Source organism: Anopheles arabiensis, chromosome 2 (genome assembly GCF_016920715.1).
Source record: "Anopheles arabiensis isolate DONGOLA chromosome 2, AaraD3, whole genome shotgun sequence".
In the NCBI taxonomy this organism is placed as follows: Eukaryota; Metazoa; Arthropoda; class Insecta; order Diptera; family Culicidae; genus Anopheles; species Anopheles arabiensis.
This window is the reverse complement of record NC_053517.1, coordinates 10,053,794-10,073,658: the sequence shown is the minus strand read 5'-3', so window position 1 is coordinate 10,073,658 and position 19,865 is coordinate 10,053,794. Positions and strand designations below refer to the sequence as shown.

Here is a 19,865-nt window from a genome sequence, read left to right as displayed (position 1 = left end):
GGACATCAGCGCCTGTGACACATGCCTGCCGGCAGTGAGGAATGGGTCGTCGGGTAGCTTCCGGGGAGGGTAATTTATCATGCTGTGGAATGTAATGGAAGTGTGCAATTGGAAGCATTTGGAGTAGAAACCCGTATTGACGTATTTTCGTAGAAGGATGCAAATAGTTAATCCTAACTTAACTGAAGCGACATCTTTGTTCGAAAACAAAAACGTCATGGAATGATAAAAATTTGGTGTTATTGTTTGTATGAAAAGAAGGTTTTCTCTTCATTTTAAACCCGATTTTCATTATACGCTCGACCAAACATTTCCTTCTCCTTCCTCTCTCTCTCTCTCTCTCTCTCTCTCTCTCTCTCTCTCTCTCTCTCTTAACCCCCAGCATCCAATGGCATCGTTATGAAAGCTGTTTAGTTTGAAGCGCATTCTTTGCCACTTTGCCATCATTCTAATGTTTATACTCCAAAATACGTCGCCATTGCGTCTCGGACTCTGCAGGTCTATAGAGCCTTTCAGTTGCTTTGTATGAAGCAGCGTTTCCGGTCTGGCAATGCGTTCTGCTGGTGCGCACACTATGGATGCTCTGAAGTGCTGCATAGCTTGAAGTGTTTGTGTATATGTGTGTGTGTGCATCAATATCAACCAACAATGTACGGCCAAATGCGGCGTAATGCTTCAATGCAATGTTTATGTTCCAAAACTGTAAGGTTTTATTGAGAACGGCGAAACGCGCTGCGACACAAGCGACGTTTATTATCTTTATGAAGAGCAATGGTACGTTTTAAGATCAAACATCCGGTACATGAAAGGATATACAGTTTAACCACTTTGTGAGGCGATATCTGAAAAGTTTTTCAACGACTTACTTCACAGCGCCCAAACAAAGGCCCATGCAGCATGAATAAACTACAACTACCGTGACGTGGTAGTGTAGTGGGTTGGGGTGGTGAATTATGTTGTTTCCCCATGCCTTTACCAAACTCATACGGGAATATCGGGCAATCGTAAATCTAAAATTCTACTACCACCACCTGCTCGAACACCGTTGCCCATTTTGCAAAAGGGTCGGGGAAGAAATATGGCTGAGATTCCTGCGTAATTCCTTGAAAGCAACACATTCCACAAACTCCTCTCCCCCGGATGCAGTCGGTGCAAGAGAAACGAACAGCCCAAAAGGCGTACCTGTCTGCGTAGCACTTTTCGGGAACTAATCTCGTGAAATTCTTGTCCGAAGCCAAAACCAACCGTGAAAGTCAATCGGAAGAATGCGCCATCTTTTGCCCACGGGTGTTTCCATACCACGCCCGAAAGTGCATCGCCAAGCCACGCAAGTGTTCGCGTAAATAATTCATGCAGTTATGCTTCCGCTAAGCTGCACTTTTCACCACCGAATTGGCCCGATCAACATTCGGTAGATGCGGCTGGGCGGGAGATACTACTACTGCTTCGTGGTCTGCTGAATGCATTTCAGCCGGGGTTTCTTCGGCGAGACTGTAAGCTGCTCATTTTGCATAATTTAAATTTGAAAACATTCTCACTTGGGCTCAGGATATGGGGCGGGGCCGGTGCACACTTCTCCCTAGCAATCTGTCCACGTCTGGCTGCAGGGTTCTGCTGCACCGTTGCTGCACCGTGGTTCGCTATTGAAAGATGCAACCGGAAGCATCTTTCCGTTTCGCCGATCTAGGTCAATGGGCTTATCCATATCGCACAGCTTCTTACTATTTGGCAGTGGCGTAGCAGTATATCACCGGTGCATTGTATGCAGGTGAGCAAAGCAGGCGCTACCGGTGGCATCGTGTGGGATTGGGATATTGTTCTGTAGTAAAATTAGAAATGCACAAAAGCACAAAAAATGTTGAACCAACTACCCTCATAATGGCAGCACCACACCTATGCTCGAGCAGAGAACCTCCGGAACTGGAGTATGGGAATGTGGGTGTGTGGATGTCCTTGCTGAGATTTCATCCCCGGACGGTTCGACAAGGCTCCAGAATTGCCTGAAGGGGCCCTCTCTATTTTTAGTCATTTGGCTTCACATTGCCATTCCGCAAAAGCACACCATTAGCACATGCCCCGTGTGTCATGCCCGGTGTTCCTTCTCGGTTGGCCCCGCTCTGGGAACACACTGTCGGTGTCGTGCCGTTACGGTGCCTCCAAACTACGGGTGAGCGAGGGGATAATGCTTTTGTCCCGAGTCCCGAGACCCACTTGCTCCCAGTAATGAAGGGAAAACTTTTGCGCAAATCCAATTCCGTTCCCATCATGTTCGCTCTTGGCCACAGGGAGAGACGTATTGCTCTGGTGCTGGTTTAATGATGTTTGATCGTTTGAGCAGAGTTGTGTGGTAGGGCTCGGTACGGTCGGTGCAGAATCGATTGTGCAAGCAAGAAGCATGGATTGAGAGCTTTTCTGTGTGTGTGTTGTTTTTCGTTTGATAACACCGAACACAGGAAAGATGTCTAAGACTTGGACTCACACACACGCGTGTTGGGTGGTTCAATTCGATCAAGAAACTCCCGGCGTTCTCGATTGTGTTTTAGATTCGCATTCGCCCAGAGGCAATAAAAAGGGATTGTTTCGGTTCGGGCTCTCGCTTCTCGTTTGTGGGATGGTTGCCAACAGGGCACCACTATTTATACACGCCATCTACCAATTACTAGTGTTAGCGGGAATGGATTCGAAGAAAATGGGAAAAGTCTCGAAGCATACCACCACCACCGATTGATGCGGATTGATTTTTAGGTAGCCTCTTCGATGACTTGGTGTAATATCCGTATCGAAAACGCATTGTGGTTGATTGAATACGTCTGTGATCTGTGCTATCGGGAGACAAGAAAGATTTGGAAGCTTTGTTTTTTGTTGCTGTTTGGCTTTGATCGATTGCCGCACACTTTCGGCGGTAACAACAATCTTATCTGGGCGTGTGATGTGTCCCACTTTTGGGACTATCTGTTTGGGAAGTGTGTTGGATTGTTCCCGGTTTTTGAATGCAAATTGGCTTAAATAAGTCCACTAATTGAACCAATTTGTTACTAAGTACGTTGAATGGAAATTGCCAGAATGCTCTTTGTGTCTCTTTCGGCCATTTTCCTCAAACAACAAGATCCGATCGAATAACTTCAACGGAGAATATGTTTCTTTTGGTATTCTCAGGTAATAAAAGGTTCGGATCTGGGCTACCGCCATTTTAGTAAATTAAAGGGTCTTTGTATTGGTTTGAATTATTGGATACAACACTCATTTATGGGTTTGATTGTCTGCCTTCGAATAACCATTCTGCTTCTTCTTCTGATTCTTCTTCTTCTTCTTCTTCTTTGGCACAACAACCTTTGTCGGTCAGATCAAGAGGCGTACCTCTAGCAGTAGCAGGATAGTGAGTGTTACCGTACGGAGCCACGGTCTATTTTGGGGGTTGAACCCATGACGGGCATGTTGTTAAAGTCGTTCGAGTTAACAACTGTACCACGAGACCGACCAGTAACCAATAGCCTCACAATAATAGCAGGTCTTTTGGCCAAGACCATTCAAGACAATAAAAACCTTCCTTTTCAATCTCTTCCTGTGAGCAAGCGGTGTGTGTGTGTGTGTGTGTGCAATTGGTGTCAAAAATGCATCGTTGAAGGCGTTTTAATGCAATCGTTAAACAAACGAGTGATGGTGATGGGACTGATCCTCATCCATGGGTCAACGGCGTGTAATCCATGCCAGCGTGTGTGCCGCGTGTTCTACGATCAGCCGATGATTGGGAGCTTGCCCACAGACGGTTGACAAACAGAAAAGCAACAGAGAGCATCATCAGATGTTGCTGACACTATCATTACACTGTTCTCTCTGTGTCACGTTGGCCCGTGCACATGGGCATGGTCGGAAAATACCGAAAAAAAACAGATTGAGAAGGTTAAACATTCGTAAACACACAATGTTATTGCGGGTCGTCAAACGCAACCAAACTTAACCGCAACGTATTAGCCGATACAGCTTTACAGGCCTCATCAGGTCTCCATAAAGTGCATTCCCATTAAAGCACTGTCTGCCTTTCGCACCAGGAACCTTCATTGCATGCGCACTAAAAATGGTCACTAAGCAAATTATCGTTTAGCGGCAAACACTAATCAGTATGTAATCAGTGTGCATTATTCCAACCATCATCGCTTGTCGCAATTTCGTCGTTCTCCATTTGACAGACAAATACCATTATCACCCAGTGTGTCACCTTCGCTCGGAAACGCTCCGCGAACACTTCAGGGGTCCGGCGGGGAATGCAATATTGCGTCAGATGAATTATGCAGACTGAACGGCTGTTGCGCAGTGTGTGTGCCACGCCATTCTGACCATTTCCACCGGTGTGGTGAAATTTCTTTTAAAAAACAAATCATACGATCATTGTTTGAGTGCCTCCCCTCCTCGCCCCCCAAGAAACATTTCCCATACCTTTTACACTTAAACATGTCTTAAAGCATTCTTTACTATGAGTATACTGAGCCACACAGTTTAAACATGTCTTTTGAAGATGCTTAACAGTCTTTAAAGTTGTTAAACTTTTAAAACGTTCTGAAGTCGCTTAAAAGACTGTCTGTTAAAACTAAAATTGATGTTTTGATGGCTGGCTTTAATCAACCTGTAAACGCATTCTTAAGCACGTTTAAAGACTTGTTACTTGAGACTATGACACTTATAAGATTGTCTGTTGAAACTAAAATTGGAGTTTTGATGGCTGGTTTTAATCAACCTGTAAATGTATTCTTAAGCACGTTTCAAAACATGTTATTTGAAACTAAGGCACCAGGATCAATTGATCTTATTAAATGCATATTAAGTCTTAGCTGAAGGGAACATGGAACAGGCTTTACCGGTTGTACTTGAAATACGCTATTAACGAAAAATGTTGATAAGCTGAGTATTTCTAACTTCTTCGTCAATTGTATTCTGAGATTTACAGCCAAACAATATTTGAATTTATTTTCCTTTTGCTTGTAGTGGGTGGTTGTATCCCCTGCATAGATTATTCGATGTATTTCTAATGTTATTAATAAATAAAAATGGATAAAACTGAGGAATCCACGAATATGTAAAAATTCGTATACCAGATTCCGCGTATCTCAGACACTGCCTGTACGAGGAGATTCTTAAAACTTATTAGTCTGCACAAGCGGTTCCTATAGCTATGTACTGTTTAAAAAGATCTTAGCCACACATATTGCACTACAAATCAACTGAACTTGTGATCCGGAAAATCCTTCTGATCTTAAGCCAATGGAATCCATTTTTATTAATACGATTGTTCATTTGTGTGTGCAATATGTGTCAGCCATGTTGATAGTTTGATAAACAAATTCTTAGTTTACATGACAAATAGAAAAAAATGACAATTTCCAAAACGACCTTCACCTCATGTTTATTACGACACTCCTTTTGGTGCAAATTGAGGTCGTTTAAAACGAATCTGTATTTTTTAATAATCTATTTTCAAACTAGAAAGCTGCCAAATCCTGCCAAGCTGAATATTACTGGGGCGCTTTGATATTTTCCAAATTATTATAATGTATTTTAACAGTGAAATTTTCTTGGCAAGGATTTCTGCTCGTACGCGAGCGAGATCATCAAAAAAAATATGAATACAACATAAAAATACGCAAATAACTCTCAACCATTATTATGACTTCATATTCAATGCTTCATCTCAAGAACATATCCATAGCAATATGTTGTTATTTTGATAGTTTATTTGCGCCTCACGTTTTAAAGGTCTAGAAATGGTTTTAACTATTAGTCTTAACAGAGTTCTGTAGATGGGCCCTTTCAGTCTTAAGTTAGTTTTATTTTAGTCTTATGAGGTCATACACGACTTTCAAATGAAAAACGAAGGCTTAATAAAATTTCCGTTGCAACATTGTTAAAACTATGATAAGATTTAAAATGTTCCTTGGGCCGCACCCTTGCCAACGAATGCGTCCTCGTTTCTATTGACGATCCGGGGGTAGTACGCAAGGCGAAATTCAAACAAGCACACGAAAGCGAGATGTCTAACAGTGCGAAACGGTTGCCGTTTGGCCAACGTGAACCGGCGGCAGTGAACATGTAATGTGGGCACGTTTTGTGCGAGGGAAGTATTTTTAAAATTTATCATCTGCCGGCTCATCAACGATGCTCACGTTTGGGAAGAATTGTGTTTGCACAACGCGGGCGCGGTGTTGGGATGAAAACGAAAACGCCAAACTGCACTTGTTTGTAGATCCTTTATATCCGCGCTGTGTGTGTTTGTGTGTGTTTGCAGTCGGATGATCCGTAAGCAGGGTTTTGCATTTGATTTGTTGTGTTTATGTACCTTGCTTCTCTCTCTCTCATTCTGTACCATTTGCCTTTAACCCAGTTCGTTTTGCTGCATCGTTGGATGACATTTTCTACCGCAAAATCAACGGACGAAGACCCGCCCCATCCCTGGCTGGGGATGAAAATAGGCTCACGGAGGGGCAAGTTCAAGGGCGATGGATTTGGTGTTGGTGGTGAAACAGAATGTGAGCGGAGCGTGTGCGGCGCAACATTGTAATTTTGTTTAGCGCAGCACAACAGTGCCAATTTTCGAAAGACACCTTTTGGAATATGAAGCACGTGCCATGGTTGCTTCATTGCGTTGCAGAGTTGAGTAGGTGATACTCTCGCGCGAATTTTTGATAGCAAGGTAAACCAAGGGGACGTTATTATTAAAGGAGGTTTGATTAACTTGACTGCTCAGAAATCAATGCCGGAAGAATGCAGCATATCAATCCTCTCTGCGCGCTTTCAACCAAGCATGAACAGCTGGCCTACTCCAAACTGTAGCGCGCCGGCACAATGCTTATCTCGCCGCACCATTTGCGCATGCCAACGATCGCGCGAACCTTCGCGTGCTTCTTGTTTCGTCCATCGGCAGGTTGGTACAAATGGGGAGGAGCACATGGAGCAGATGGAGCACATGGAGCAACAACCGTTCCGACGGGCACACTGATTAAAAGCACTATCAGAAGGCGGCATTTGTCGTAAGCGGCGAAAGACGAATTGGAACAAATCCCAAACCGTCCAGCGAGATTTGCAGGAGCAGGAGGTGTGCTTGCTAGAAAAGCCGCCCAACGCAATCGCAATCGCGAAAGAAAGCGCCAATCGCCACCAAATTCGCATGTGTAACTATCACCACCAGCAGGACCAGCGTCCATGACCCAAGCGAACTGAACGATTAGAGGTAACGACAAGCCGCGCGGGATGACGTTTGGACGCCGGTTTCGCCATGTTTCGTGATAATCCTCGGTGACCAAGAGCACGTGAATCGATGAAAACGGGGTTGGCAAAAGGCTGGCGAAAGGTCATCGACACCGACCTATGGAGAATAATGGGTGTGGAAAGAAAGGGGCAATGGGAATCAAATTCAAGCGTGTTCTATCAAGGTCGCACCTCCAAAAATACTTCAAGACTCTTCAAGTCCCTGGAAATGGCAAACTGAAAGGATGGAAGGATTGATGTAATGAATTTGCATAACATGTTTCAAACATTAAGCATTAATTGTCCAGCATTATTATAATCAAACCTCTGGTTCAATCAATAAAAGCCGAGCAAAAGTATCTAGAACGTAAGCCCACTAAAGCAGTACGCCGATAAACATCTGTGATAGTGATAGTGCTAAAGGGAGCGCGCGTTACACTAACAGTTGTATAGTGCCGTTTTTACTATCAGCGACTCTGGTGCCACAACCCCCCACCACCAGCTTCCATTTGTGTCGGCCGTTTGATAGCCGTTTGACCGACTATTGGTGTCAGCAGGGCTAACGGCTTTGTTACTATGGGGCATACTTCCTCCTTTAGAAGATAAGAACGGTTTCGACAGTTGGCATTAGAGCCGGGCACTGCTGGTGGACAGCGGCACCGAACAGGTTGGCAAAAATGATTGAAATGACTTTCAACCCCAGCGACTAGTTGTGTCGTGTCGTGTCGTGTATGTGTGTGTGTGCATAATGTGTCATAAATTGGGAGACAGAGAAACAAAAAGCCCTCAATTATGATATGTTATCTTGCTCGGGTCACAAATAATGCAATGCCTTCAATCAATCGATCGGGCACGTTTTTTTGGCTGACAGTATGCAGATTCGGGCAGAAGTAGCTGTCGATGATAAGAGGTAATGTTAGGTACTGAGGCAATTTGCCTGTTCTTATCATCCTGTTGAGAGTTGGGAAGAGTTTAGCGTCAAGTTTAGGGCATTTTCGGAAGATTTTCACTCGGAAGCTGACACGAACCCTCGGCCCCTTTGCAATGACTGGCTGACCTAGAAACAGTACCACCAGTGGCGTGGTACGCATGACATGGGTGTGAATGGGACCAACGTGGCGTTCTTTACCCTGCCCGGTGCGACGTGGCAAGTTAATCACGCCCAGCAAACGGCAAAGTGTGCAACGCTTGGTTCTCGTACTTGGTACTTCTAATTCAATCACGGCGTCACACGCCAAAGAAGCATTCTGTTCGCACTGTCGGAAGCAGCTTTTGTGTTTCAATCTCGCTCAATATTGGTGGTACACCAATCGGGTGTGTTGTTGCTTCTTGGCTGCTTCCGCCAATTCAACCACCAGGCTTGGCAATGGTCCATAGCACGCCCGCTGCCTACCCATCGCGTACCGCGCTTCCTAAGGCATACCACTGCCGAAAGGTCCTTTCAGGGTGGGAAGAACTATGCCATAGCATCGCCTGTGCTGCGCCGTGCAAAATTTATAGTGCGATAGGAGGTGTAATGCGTCACGGTGTCCCCCGTGCTCGAGCTGATGTTCCTTCTTAATGATGGGTAATTGTAAGGGTCCACTTTGGAGGAAGCGAAACGTCCGTTTTTGTCACTGCCATCGGACACACCACGACAGCGAACACCGACAATCGTTGGCTTCAACTTCACTCTCTCGCTGCCCGTAATGAATGAGGCCTCGCGTGAAGTGTGCGCCTGGAAGTGGAATGGTGGGACGATGTGTTCACTGCCTTTTTCTCGCTCTCTCACTGGTCCAGGTACTGCGTGTGGTTTGAACCATTTTGATGGACATTGGAATGGAGTTCCAATTTGTCGAAAGAATAATGAATTCTAATAGGATTGTGTCAGATACCGCACACTAACCTTGCACAGGGACCGACGTGCGAGAGAAGGTGTGCTAAGCTGGCATAACAATTTGGTCGAACAATTCATGTAGCAGCATCATCCATCTTTTAAACTGCAGGCGCCCCGTGGCCTTATCCTGCTACCTGCCAAGGGTGGGTCGTAGCAAATTGAGCGCAATTAAACAATTGATTGGTCGCTGATCTAGTCAATGGCAAGCTGCCGCGTCCGTCTCTGCTCAAAGACTAAGATGAGCGTACTTGGGTGTGTTTGTCTGCGGTCGCGCATGTCTTAATTGCTATTGAGAAACGGTTGTTTCTGTATCAATCGCCCCACCTGCCGGTGGTGGAGGAGATGCTTGTCTAACGTTTCGTTGTCGGTCGCTCGGAAGCGGGTACCGATCTCTCGCGTACGTATTTCAATTTGATCCAATTGTCGGGACGGTAATGGTTTAATTAGTGTATTCGTTAAACCGTGCCGGGCGTGCTGCTTCTTATGCAATCCATCACATCGGACTAAAATGTGTTTTTTTTTTGCTCTAACCCTCTTCTCTGTACAGATTCATCACATCGCACCGTACAGTATACGGATAAAACCGCATGGACGCCTTTTCCACGAAACGTAGGCAACGTTACGCAACTGGCGGTGACTTTCACTCACCCACCCCATATTCTAAACAAGCGCAGCGAAGGAGAAATATTTTTTCCGAACAAGAGGTAATTTTGCATCATCCCCGATGTTATCAACCACTCGTGCTCACCCTTTTTTCATTCATTTCTCATCCACAGGTGTTCCGCATGCTCGCCCCCCAACTGGATCCATTAGCGAGGCGCCACGATCGCCATAATCGGGAAGAATGGATATTATCAGAGCGCCTGGAAATATTAATATTAATGGTAGCGACGGCGGCAGCAGCAGTCTGGAGCCGCTGTTACGCAGCCCCCACGGGGCCAAATCGAAGGACAATAATGGTGGGGCCGGTCTGCGGCAGCACAACTTCCTCGACGAGCAGCAGCAGCATCGGCAACCGACCGGTGCCCGCAATGGCCTAAAGGGGACGCCCGGCGGTCCGGTGGGCCCGGTTGGGACAGCGGTCCAGCAACAGCGCGCCACTCCAGCCCCGCCGCCACAGTGCCCGTCGACCGATTCAGGCAACAGTTCCTGTGTGAGCAGCGGCAGCAGCAACGGTGCCGGCGGCAGCAGTGTTAGTGGTGGTGGTGGTGGTGGTAGTTGCAGCAGTGCTAGTGGTGCTTCCGGTGGCAGTGTAGTGGACGAACCAGAAACTAAAAAACCGCACCGTTCGTCACGTTCGCCGTCCGCGTCATCGCTCAAGAATTGCAACGTTTACGTAAACAGAACGTACGATGACGAAGGTGCCAGTGCAGTGCGGCGTGCTGCGGCCGGTTCGGCCGTTTCGATTTCGATCGACGAAGGAATTGACGCTAGTGGGCCGGCCGGTGAGGCACCGCTTGCCAGTGAGGGGCTGGGCGGCGGGATGGTGGAGCAGGAAGAGGAAGAGATCAAACCACTGCTGGAGGTGGCGCACGAGCGCCGCAAGACGAAGAGCATCGTGAAGAGCCCCTCGGAGCATCAGAGCATTGCTGGGGAGCGGCCGGTGCGCCAGCTGAGCCTGCAGTTCTCCCAGCCGGAGTCCGTCATCGTGGCCGACCGTCCTGTGCATCATGTGCAGTTCCGTGGCGGCAGCAAGTACGCGAGTGTGGCTGGGGGTGGTGCAGCGGGTAATGGAGCGGCGCCCGGGCTCGGTACGGGTGATGTCGAGCCGCACTGTTCCAGCCCGGTGGGCAGCATCCTGTCCCACGGTTCGGCCACGTCGTCCTCCTCGTCTGGTTCATCGTCGTCGTCGTCGTCCAACGAGAACAGCTCGCTGGGAGCGTACGCGGAAGCCCGCCCCCCGGACGGTGGCTGGGGCTGGGTGGTGTGCTTTGCCGCGTTCATGGTGAACCTGATCGCGGACGGTGTGACGTTCAGCTTCGGCGTGATGTACATCGAGCTGCTGGCGTACTTCGGCGAGGGCAAGGGCAAGACGGCCTGGGTGGGTTCGCTGTTTATGGCGATGCCGCTGCTGTGCGGGCCGGTCGCCTCGTTCCTGACCGATCGGTACGGCTGCCGGAAGGTGACGATCATCGGTTCGATCCTCGCCTCAATCGGCTTCGCGCTGTCCGCGTACGCAACGTCGATCGAGATGCTGTACCTGACGTTCGGCATACTGTCCGGCTTCGGGCTGAGCCTGTGCTACGTGGCCGCGGTAGTGATCGTTGCGTACTACTTCGACAAGAAGCGTTCGTTCGCGACGGGACTGTCGGTGTGCGGTAGTGGCATCGGCACGTTTGTGTTCGCGTCGCTCACGCAGATCCTGCTGGACGAGTACGGGTGGCGCGGTACGACCCTCATCCTTGCCGGCGTCTTCCTGAACATGTGCCTGTGCGGACTGCTGATGCGCGATCTCGAATGGACGACGCACAAGTCGAAGCAGAAGCGGCGCAAACAGCAGCAGCAGCAGCAGCAAGCTGATTCGGTGAGCAACAGTACGAACACGGCCGGTGGTAACACGAGTGTGCTGATGGGTAACGGTGGCATCATCGACGGCGTGCCGGCGGCAGGGTTGGACGATGCAGCGAACGACCATCCGTACGATTTGGACGATCCGCGGCTGTTCAGCTCGCTGATCACGCTTCCGACGTACCTGCAGAACGGTAGCGGCCAGGACAAGCTCACGCTGGAGGTGCTGGCGATGCTGAGCAAGCAGCACAACATGCACGACCATCACGTGCTGCAGAACCTGCCGGTGGCGCGCATGGCCAGCTCGCACAGCTTCAGCCAGCCGCTTCAGTCGCCCCAGAGCGGCGAAAACTTGGCGGACGCGAAGGAGCAGGATGGAGTCGCCCCGGCCGTGGTGGCAAACGATGGCGAGCAGTCGCTGGAAGCGAAGGATAACGGCAAGCAGCAGCAGCAGCAGCAAGGACTAGAGAGCGATGGCACCGGGACCACCGTGGTGCAACCGTCGCGTCACCGAGCAGCCGGCGGGCAGCGGTCCGGTGCAAGGGGACGGCACGGGGAGGAGGCCGGCGGCGGCACCAGCTCGTACGAGCCGAGTACCGCGCTGCCGCCGCCCGTGTTTCTGCGGCGGGTGCACAGCCACAGCACGCGCGGTACGGCCGCCGGCCCGCACACGGCGGGGCCGGCACCGGCCGCCACCGCATCCTACCTGAAGGATCTGCGGATGCACCGCCACTCGCTGACCTACCGTGGTGCTATGCTGAACATTCAGCGCTACCGGCTGCGGGCCTCCTCCTGCCCGGACATCTACCGCAACTCGATGACGACGATCGCAAAGGAGAAGTCGGCCTGGTACGCGGGCGTGGAGGAGTTCCGAACACTGCTGGTCAGTATTCTGGACTTCTCCTACTTCTCCGACGTGCACTACCTGCTGTTTGCCGTCTCGAACTTCCTGCTCTATACGTTCTACGACGTGCCGTACGTGTACCTCGGCGACAACGCGACGCAGATGGGCTTTTCCCACACGCAGTCCTCGATGCTGATCGCCATCATCGGCATACTGAACATGGTGGGCGAGGTAAGCGTTTGCTGTCCCTGGGGACATGTTTGCTCACACCGGGGGCACACGGCTGTTCGTTGCTTGTTGGCATGACGGGCTTAGTAGAGGTTTTTTCGTTATTAGTTTGTAGGGAAGAATGTAAAGGTTTATATTTAGTGGTAACTGTGTTACGTTTGTTTACTGTGTAGTACCTTTAGCGGTCATACTCATCGTTGATCTGCATGACCCTACTTCATATGAAGTAGTAAACGGTGTAGGTTCTCGTTACTAAATTAAGTTTTTTTTAAATTTTTATTTGCATGATTGATGTGTCCGAGTTAGAAAACCGTATCATTAGTGAGAGTATTGGAATGTCGTTGCATGTACTTTTACTTAGCCTTACAGGGTTTTCCAGGAGTTCTCATAGCCGTGGGACACTTTATTGACTCCTTCTTACGTGAAATAACTTAATGTAATGGGAATTGGGCTCTATAGCACCGTTGTTTGACAAATCCAATGGCAATTTCTAAGGAGCTTGTCCAAAAAGGGTGCCATAGAGTCCAATTGCCTTCATATGAAGTTCACTTCCCATAAGAAAGAGTGAAGGAAGTGTCCCACAACTATGAGAACCCCTGGAAACCCCTGTATATGTTCAGTAACCTCCATTGTTCATCGTATTGTAGCTCCCTTCAAATGCTTTATTCGTCTGCAAGACACGCTCGCTGGCACGTTTTGGGCAGTTCGGCAGCATGCACTGCTTCTCGCTCGTTCAATAATCTCACCGGACCGACCGTCCTGTACAGGCGGCCAATGTGTGGCCCTTCCGACACAGCTCTCCTAATGCATCCTGTGCGTTCTCCGTACGGTTATTGGTTTACTACTTAAAGGATCCTTATCTTTTTCTAGAAACAATCAGAAGACATTAGCACCAAACATTACCAAACACGTACCAAGTACAAATTGAAGCGCTCGATTCCATCGCAAGAAGGATTCACATTGGAAAATGTCCTAACCTCCCCCCCCTTCAACCACAACTCACCAATACCGAGTCTTCCTACTGCACCGTTTGAACAGTGTGGTTTGATCTATATATCAGTGTCTATCTATCTCTAGTACCTCGTAAACATGCGTGCGTATCTATATGTGTGTTTGTGCCAGTGTGTGTGTGTATTGGACTACAAAAGGGAACTAAAAAATAGAGCATTATAGTAGAATAGATGGATCCTTAATGTCTGGACTTTGATATTAACATTTTATTTCAATTTCTTCCTCACTGGGGACACTTCTTCGTCCGATTGCTGTAATTTGTGCACTTAAACGACCCCGTTTCCAACTCCTGGACAACTCCTGGCAGGTGGTGCTCGGATGGATGGGTGATCGGAAGTCGGTCAATGCGAACTACACCTACGCCATCTGTATGGCGCTGTGCGGCCTGGTGACGGCTCTCGTACCACTGTTCAAAGATTACACGGTAAGCTTCCACAGTGTGACCATCCTTGGCAGCCTTGGGTGTACTCAACCCGTCCCGTCCGTTTCGTTTCACTTTTCTCAGAGCCTTTCCGTGTTGGCTGGTGGATTTGGACTGTTTATAGCAGCAAACTATTCGCTGACCAGTATTATTCTGGTGGAACTCATCACGCTGGAACGTTTCACCAACGCGTACGGGTTGCTGCTGCTGGTGCAGGGTGTAGCCAATCTCGTCGGTCCGCCACTGGCAGGTACATATCGGATCGTTGGATGGGTGTTTCATGCAAATATTTAAAAAAAAACTAATGTTCTCTTCCCCCTACTTTCAGGCTGGATATCCGATCTGACCGATTCGTACGATCTGGCATTCTATCTGGCCGGCTTTTTCATAGTCATCTCCGGTGCGCTGCTGCTAGTGCTGCCCACAATACTGAAGGTGCGTAAGATCGTGGACAAACGGCGGCGCAGCTCGGCCCTTGCCAATGGCGATAGCGTCAAGCTCAACAAGAAGGTGATTTGGACTGGACGAACAAAGCCCAGAGAGGAAAGTGTTTCAATGCAAGCTATCTTTTATGCTCCCATTCAATCAACAGGTATCGTCGGCAAGCTATCAGCAGCAAAACAATAATGTCGCCACGAAACCCGTCGCACTCGATCTGAAAACCACGTTCGTGAGCAATGGCAAGCGCATCGTGACGGGAGTCGACGCCAAGAATGGTTCCACCCCGAACGGGATGGGCACGGGCGGCGGGCACGTGTTTGGGCTCAACGGCTACAAGCTGCCGATCGAAGAGGGGGCCACGGTTTAGGGTGTTGGTGGATGGATGTGGTACACTGTGCCCGGCTGTACTCCCGTTGTAATCGGTTTCTTCCATAACATTGTGAACGTATGAGGGCTCGCAGAAAGCGTTGCTGCGTCGCGTAAGGGCGTAGACAATGCGCACCAATTTGACAATTGGTAAAACGTTTAGAACCATCGTAACCGTAATATTTGGAAACACACACACATATACTTGAGTAGGAGATTTTTTTGGGTCTGTTTATTATTCTGTTTTCTACCTTGTCGGTAGGATAAATTTTGAATGTACTATTTGCGTTTCGTTCTTGTTATTCGCGCGCGACACAGCCCCGCCCGTACATAGCCACCCGCAAGACTGGTGGATGAATATATACCTCAGACTTTATTCACTTACTGTAATAGCAAGCAAGCAAAACTCATTAAACACAACAACAAGAAGAAGAAGAAGATATGGAATCACCAGTAACTGAGTAAATCGAGTTGACACGGAGACAAATTGCTTCCACTAAGTTGGCTCCCTTTTGTGGAACGTTTATTTTTGAAGATTTTTTTTAAATGTATCGTTTTATTTCCTTTGTATTCATCTAATAGTGATTGAGCTGGAGAAAAGGGAAGCAAAACAAGAACCTTTCCTGTACCAGTACATATGTAACACATTTGAAGTGAATAGACACGCTATTTATAAACAAAAAAACTATAATCGATATTACACCATAGGCAAACTCTGTACCATGTTACTGAACTTTGGAGACGATATAACGATAGTGAAGCTGATGAGCGCATTTGGCTAGATTGCGTTCGATTTGATGAAACCCAATATTTCCTCAGGCTCGCTCCCCACTTTTTGGCTCCGTTTGTACGAGGGCCGTCACATCGGCCCACGGTGTATGTCCGGGGTTAGGAAAAAACAAAGGAATGACAAGCAACATTTGCTTTACCGTGGAAAGTTGAAGATCAACATTACAAAACTTTAGCACCCTTTTTCTCTCCTCGCAAATCCCCGCCGCTTTTTGCAGCCATACAAGGTTGGCGTACGGTATTGTAGGCCGTTTCGATGAAGCGCAGATGCTTGGAAAGCTTTCCAAACAATTTTTCTCCCATTATTCTACACGGCATAGAGCAATCATCTAATAGTAATAGGACGTACGTCTGTTTGAAATGGTAAATAGTGCGGCCACCCGTTTTGCCACACATGCATGGTGTGGTGGTGTTTGAATTGCATTGTTTGTTGCAACGGTTGAACGCCATTGCATATGTTTACACAACAACATATTGACAATTTTTGCGGAACGGATGATTACGCGAAACTATAATGATACGTAATGCAGGTGGAGATACAATTGAAGCGGAGGTGCAAACACTAGGTAGAGAGAGAGGGATAGAGAAAGTGAGAGGGGAAAGATAAATAATATATAAATATATTCATCAGCTGTGATCACCTAGTATATATTAACAAATACTAAACTAAAGCTAGTAAAGCGATGCTAATTAGACACCTAGACCGTAGTAGAGAATTGAAAGACACATTTAAGTACACACCTACACTATACGGAGGCGAAGGACGATAAAGGAAAGGCTAGGATAGGGTAAAAGTGATTGGTAAGGAACGGTGGAAGCGTTTTGTCAGCAAGAGTCAGCCGACGACGAACAACGATTTGGTGGTGAAGGGCAGCATGTTTGTGGTTTAATTTGAAATAGACATTAATTGATTATGTTTTTCTTCAAGCACGTGTTGGCCACGAACGGAAGGGAACAGGAAAAATGGGATGATAAAACAAAAAATCTAATTCTAATTAGACACTACTACTGCACACGGGAGAAGCTGATAGGAATAAGAACGATTAATAGGTATCAAAACAAAAGGAAGGGAAAAAACACAAGAAAGTGAAGATTTCTTTACTACAAACACATAAAATCAAATGGGAACAAACTCAACCACGATGAGGCTATGCTGATGCAAATGAAGGAAAGGAGGTGATCGACTAAATCAGGTGATGAACACGTTTCTGCCAAATAGGAGGAAAGATGGTAAATGAAAGTCCAAATTAGACTTCAAACAGATGAATGCTATATATTTTGTAATTTCAATTATTGTATCCTTCGAAGATAGAGTCCTGTGTGTCATCCGCTCACTGGAGAGAGAGAGAGAGAGAGATGTGTATGTGTGTGTATAGAAAATGAACAAGCAGTAAACGAATTCGGAAAAAATATCTAATTTTATGCATCGCTTCTGCTAATTTCTATGCACTGCAACTCTATGCCAACCAACTGATTATCTACAGTTTACTATATTCTTTTTAGAGCATTCAAGCCAAAATTTGGGCCACATAAAACAGAAAGGCAAAGAAATGGGAGAATCGTGGTGAAAGTAGCATAGACGGAAGCAAAATGCCCGTGAATTGACGGCTAAACCGGCAATCGACACACACACACACACGCAAATAGACACGGTAGACGGATAGGGCTCGAGAATCGGTGGATGCAAGATAATAATTACACGCAATGGAAATCCATGTAAGAGACACGTTACTACTACTACTACTACTACTATAGAGCATCTTCTAGTAAGTTTGAATTGAGATATAACATTTCGTGGGAGTACTGGAGGTAATAGAAGAACAAAGTCACTGTTAGAACCAAACCGATCACACAATAAAACAACTCATGCACGAACACAAGAGCGTAGCACGTTAGTTTTCTCTTCAAATTTTGGGTGGCGGGCAGCCACAAAAGGTAGAAAAGCAAACGGTGCAACAAAACGGAACACTTCTTTTCCAACAATATAATAATGATAACCCTACAAAGAGGAAACAAAATGAACAGCGCGCCTGTCAACAAAACAGCAAACATTAATGCTGCCCGCGTGCATTCAGAGTGAGCGGGGTGTAGCAAGTTGTTTGCTCGCTGTTAGGCGCAAGTTAAGCAGTAAGATATAGCAAGAAACAAATTATAACGTGGAAAGCAGCGTGGAAAACAAATCTTCAAAATAAAAAAAAAAAATGATAAAAATTTAAACAGTCCGTTTGAATCGAATTTTGCAAGAGGATTTTAGACGTGGTTGTGTGCCATGCCATGTTCCGCGAAAAGAAAATCCGAACCCATCTCATCAAGGCAGGCTATTTCTATCGCATTACGTTTCAATTACACATTCCGCCATCATTAATATAGATTGAACTCACATATTTACGGTGCCACGGATCTCGTCGCTTAAAATGAAGGTCAATTTAATTCCCGACATTTGAACTGTTCGCCTGAAAATCGCTCCCGTATCGGACACTGCAGACGGAAACGGACGGTTTCGGTAAGAATCACGGAATCATGCTTTGAAACTGCCATTAAAACATGCGCACACTTGTACACTTGTAGGCCCGCCGGTAGGTGGCCACCACTGCTGGCTGGCAGGTGGCTTATACCCTCATACGATGTCTCGCCGCACAACTGGGTCATATGCCAAAGTGGCATGGGGAGAAACCAAAACAACCAGAACGAACGAAACGCGTCCCCTCCATTTACCGATTGAGTTATTGCAACGGTTCATCGGGTACGATTCCCACCCCCGTACGAGATGTGCCGAAATGCAGGTAAAGGTTTCCCCGACGATGATCCGCCCGGTTTGATCGCGCAAGGACCCACCGCACCCTACAAAACAACGGGGCAGAAGAAAAAGGACCCACAACAACGCAACCCAACGATGGAACCGCAACGTTGGTATATGTTGCCCCGGGCAGCAGCGCCCTTTGTCGGCTGCCCGGTTATTCCACTTGCCCGGTCCTGCCCGGAAACCCTCCCCGTAAGGTATGTTTCACGCTTGCTTTTTTTTCTCTTCCAATACACTTGTGTACCGCGCGGAAGTTGCTCCCACCCAAACATCGATGGGGGAGGAGACCGAAAGAGATAGCGAAAGGTTGCGAGCACGTGTGTGTGTGCAGTTAGCGCTTTAGGAATGGGGAAGTGTGTCTCGGTTTAGTCGCGCGCTGTACGTCCGCCGGATCGGTAGCCGGATTTGTTCCGTCGGTGCTCGGGTCTGTCGAAGTGTTTCGAAGCAGCAGTAGCAGCAGTAGATCGCAGCAGCAGTAGTGGTTGCTTGATAAAGTCATGGCCTCCTCCTTCCTTAGCCGGCCGACGGTTGTTAGGTGTTTGTTTTCCTGTTCTGGATGTGCTCGTGAAAATGGTTTGATGAAAGGCGTTTGGTGTTCGTTTTTAGTGATTTAAAACACGTTCGTCTAGTGGCTTAAAGATGAGCGCTGCAAAGTTAATATCGTTGCTTTTCCCCTTTTGCTTGCTACGCTGTTGGAGGGCGAAGGGCCCAGTCAACCAGTCAACCTGCCAGACGACGAACAGGCACCACGCTGCACGCTCAGCGGGGGAAGGAAAAAAAAACACGGAATTTGTTCCATTTTTGTCTTCTCTTTGCCTTCTGTGGTGCCTATTAATAGTTGTCGATGCGATCTCGTGCGGAACTCGTGCCTGGGAGGAAGAGTTCTCTACGGGGAAGTTTCGAAACCGGCCGTTTTCGGTGCGTGCTCACGTTAGTTTCGGTGTGGTGTGTGACACGATTAGAAGCGCTAGAGCCGATTTTTACCAACAGCTTTATGCTGGTGACTTATAAGCCCTCGAGGGGCACACCTCTTTACGCCATACACAGTGGCGGTTACCAGGGAACGCAAGGCAGCGCAAAAATTCCAGCGGACTGTCGTCTCTCCGTCCAGGACCTGCTGGCCCAAGCGTGCATTAGCACAGTGGATCGTGCGAGGAAGCGAAAATGTTTAATCAATCAAAGCACCATAGCACCCTCTAACTCCCTCTTTGGGAGACTTACTGCACACTATTTGTTCGCATTCTTCGCGCCCGTTTGGTGCGGGCGTCTTGGAAACCAATGTGCGGCCACCCCGTCGCCGGTTTTTTGTTGCCTGTTTTCGGCTGGCCGGGGATTGCTTCTGCAT

At 47.7% G+C, this 19,865-nt stretch overlaps 2 protein-coding genes across 6 annotated transcripts in view; both read left to right on the top strand.

Moving 5' to 3' along the window:
- The window catches only part of LOC120904761, a 32,058-nt gene extending 14,966 nt beyond the window's left edge, over positions 1 to 17,092 (top strand). For all 4 annotated transcript variants that reach the window (XM_040315079.1, XM_040315088.1, XM_040315098.1 and 1 more), the window contains 6 exons: positions 9,660 to 9,816; positions 9,889 to 12,695; positions 14,011 to 14,127; positions 14,209 to 14,374; positions 14,453 to 14,634; positions 14,717 to 17,092. In XM_040315079.1, coding sequence (XP_040171013.1) covers positions 9,957 to 12,695; positions 14,011 to 14,127; positions 14,209 to 14,374; positions 14,453 to 14,634; positions 14,717 to 14,932 — 3,420 coding nt within the window. In that variant the 5' untranslated portion in view covers positions 9,660 to 9,816; positions 9,889 to 9,956 and the 3' untranslated portion in view covers positions 14,933 to 17,092. The remainder of the gene's footprint in view (positions 1 to 9,659; positions 9,817 to 9,888; positions 12,696 to 14,010; positions 14,128 to 14,208; positions 14,375 to 14,452; positions 14,635 to 14,716) is intronic.
- A 981-nt stretch (positions 17,093 to 18,073) lies between these two features.
- LOC120902949 overlaps positions 18,074 to 19,865 on the top strand; it is a 43,919-nt gene continuing 42,127 nt past the window's right edge. The window contains exons 1-2 of one of the 2 annotated variants that reach the window (XM_040312052.1): positions 18,074 to 18,223; positions 18,289 to 18,717. The gene's annotated coding sequence lies outside the window, so the exon portion shown is untranslated. Of the gene's footprint in view, positions 18,224 to 18,288; positions 18,718 to 18,870; positions 19,094 to 19,865 lie in introns of those variants that run through there. The other variant, XM_040312061.1, reaches the window with a different exon arrangement.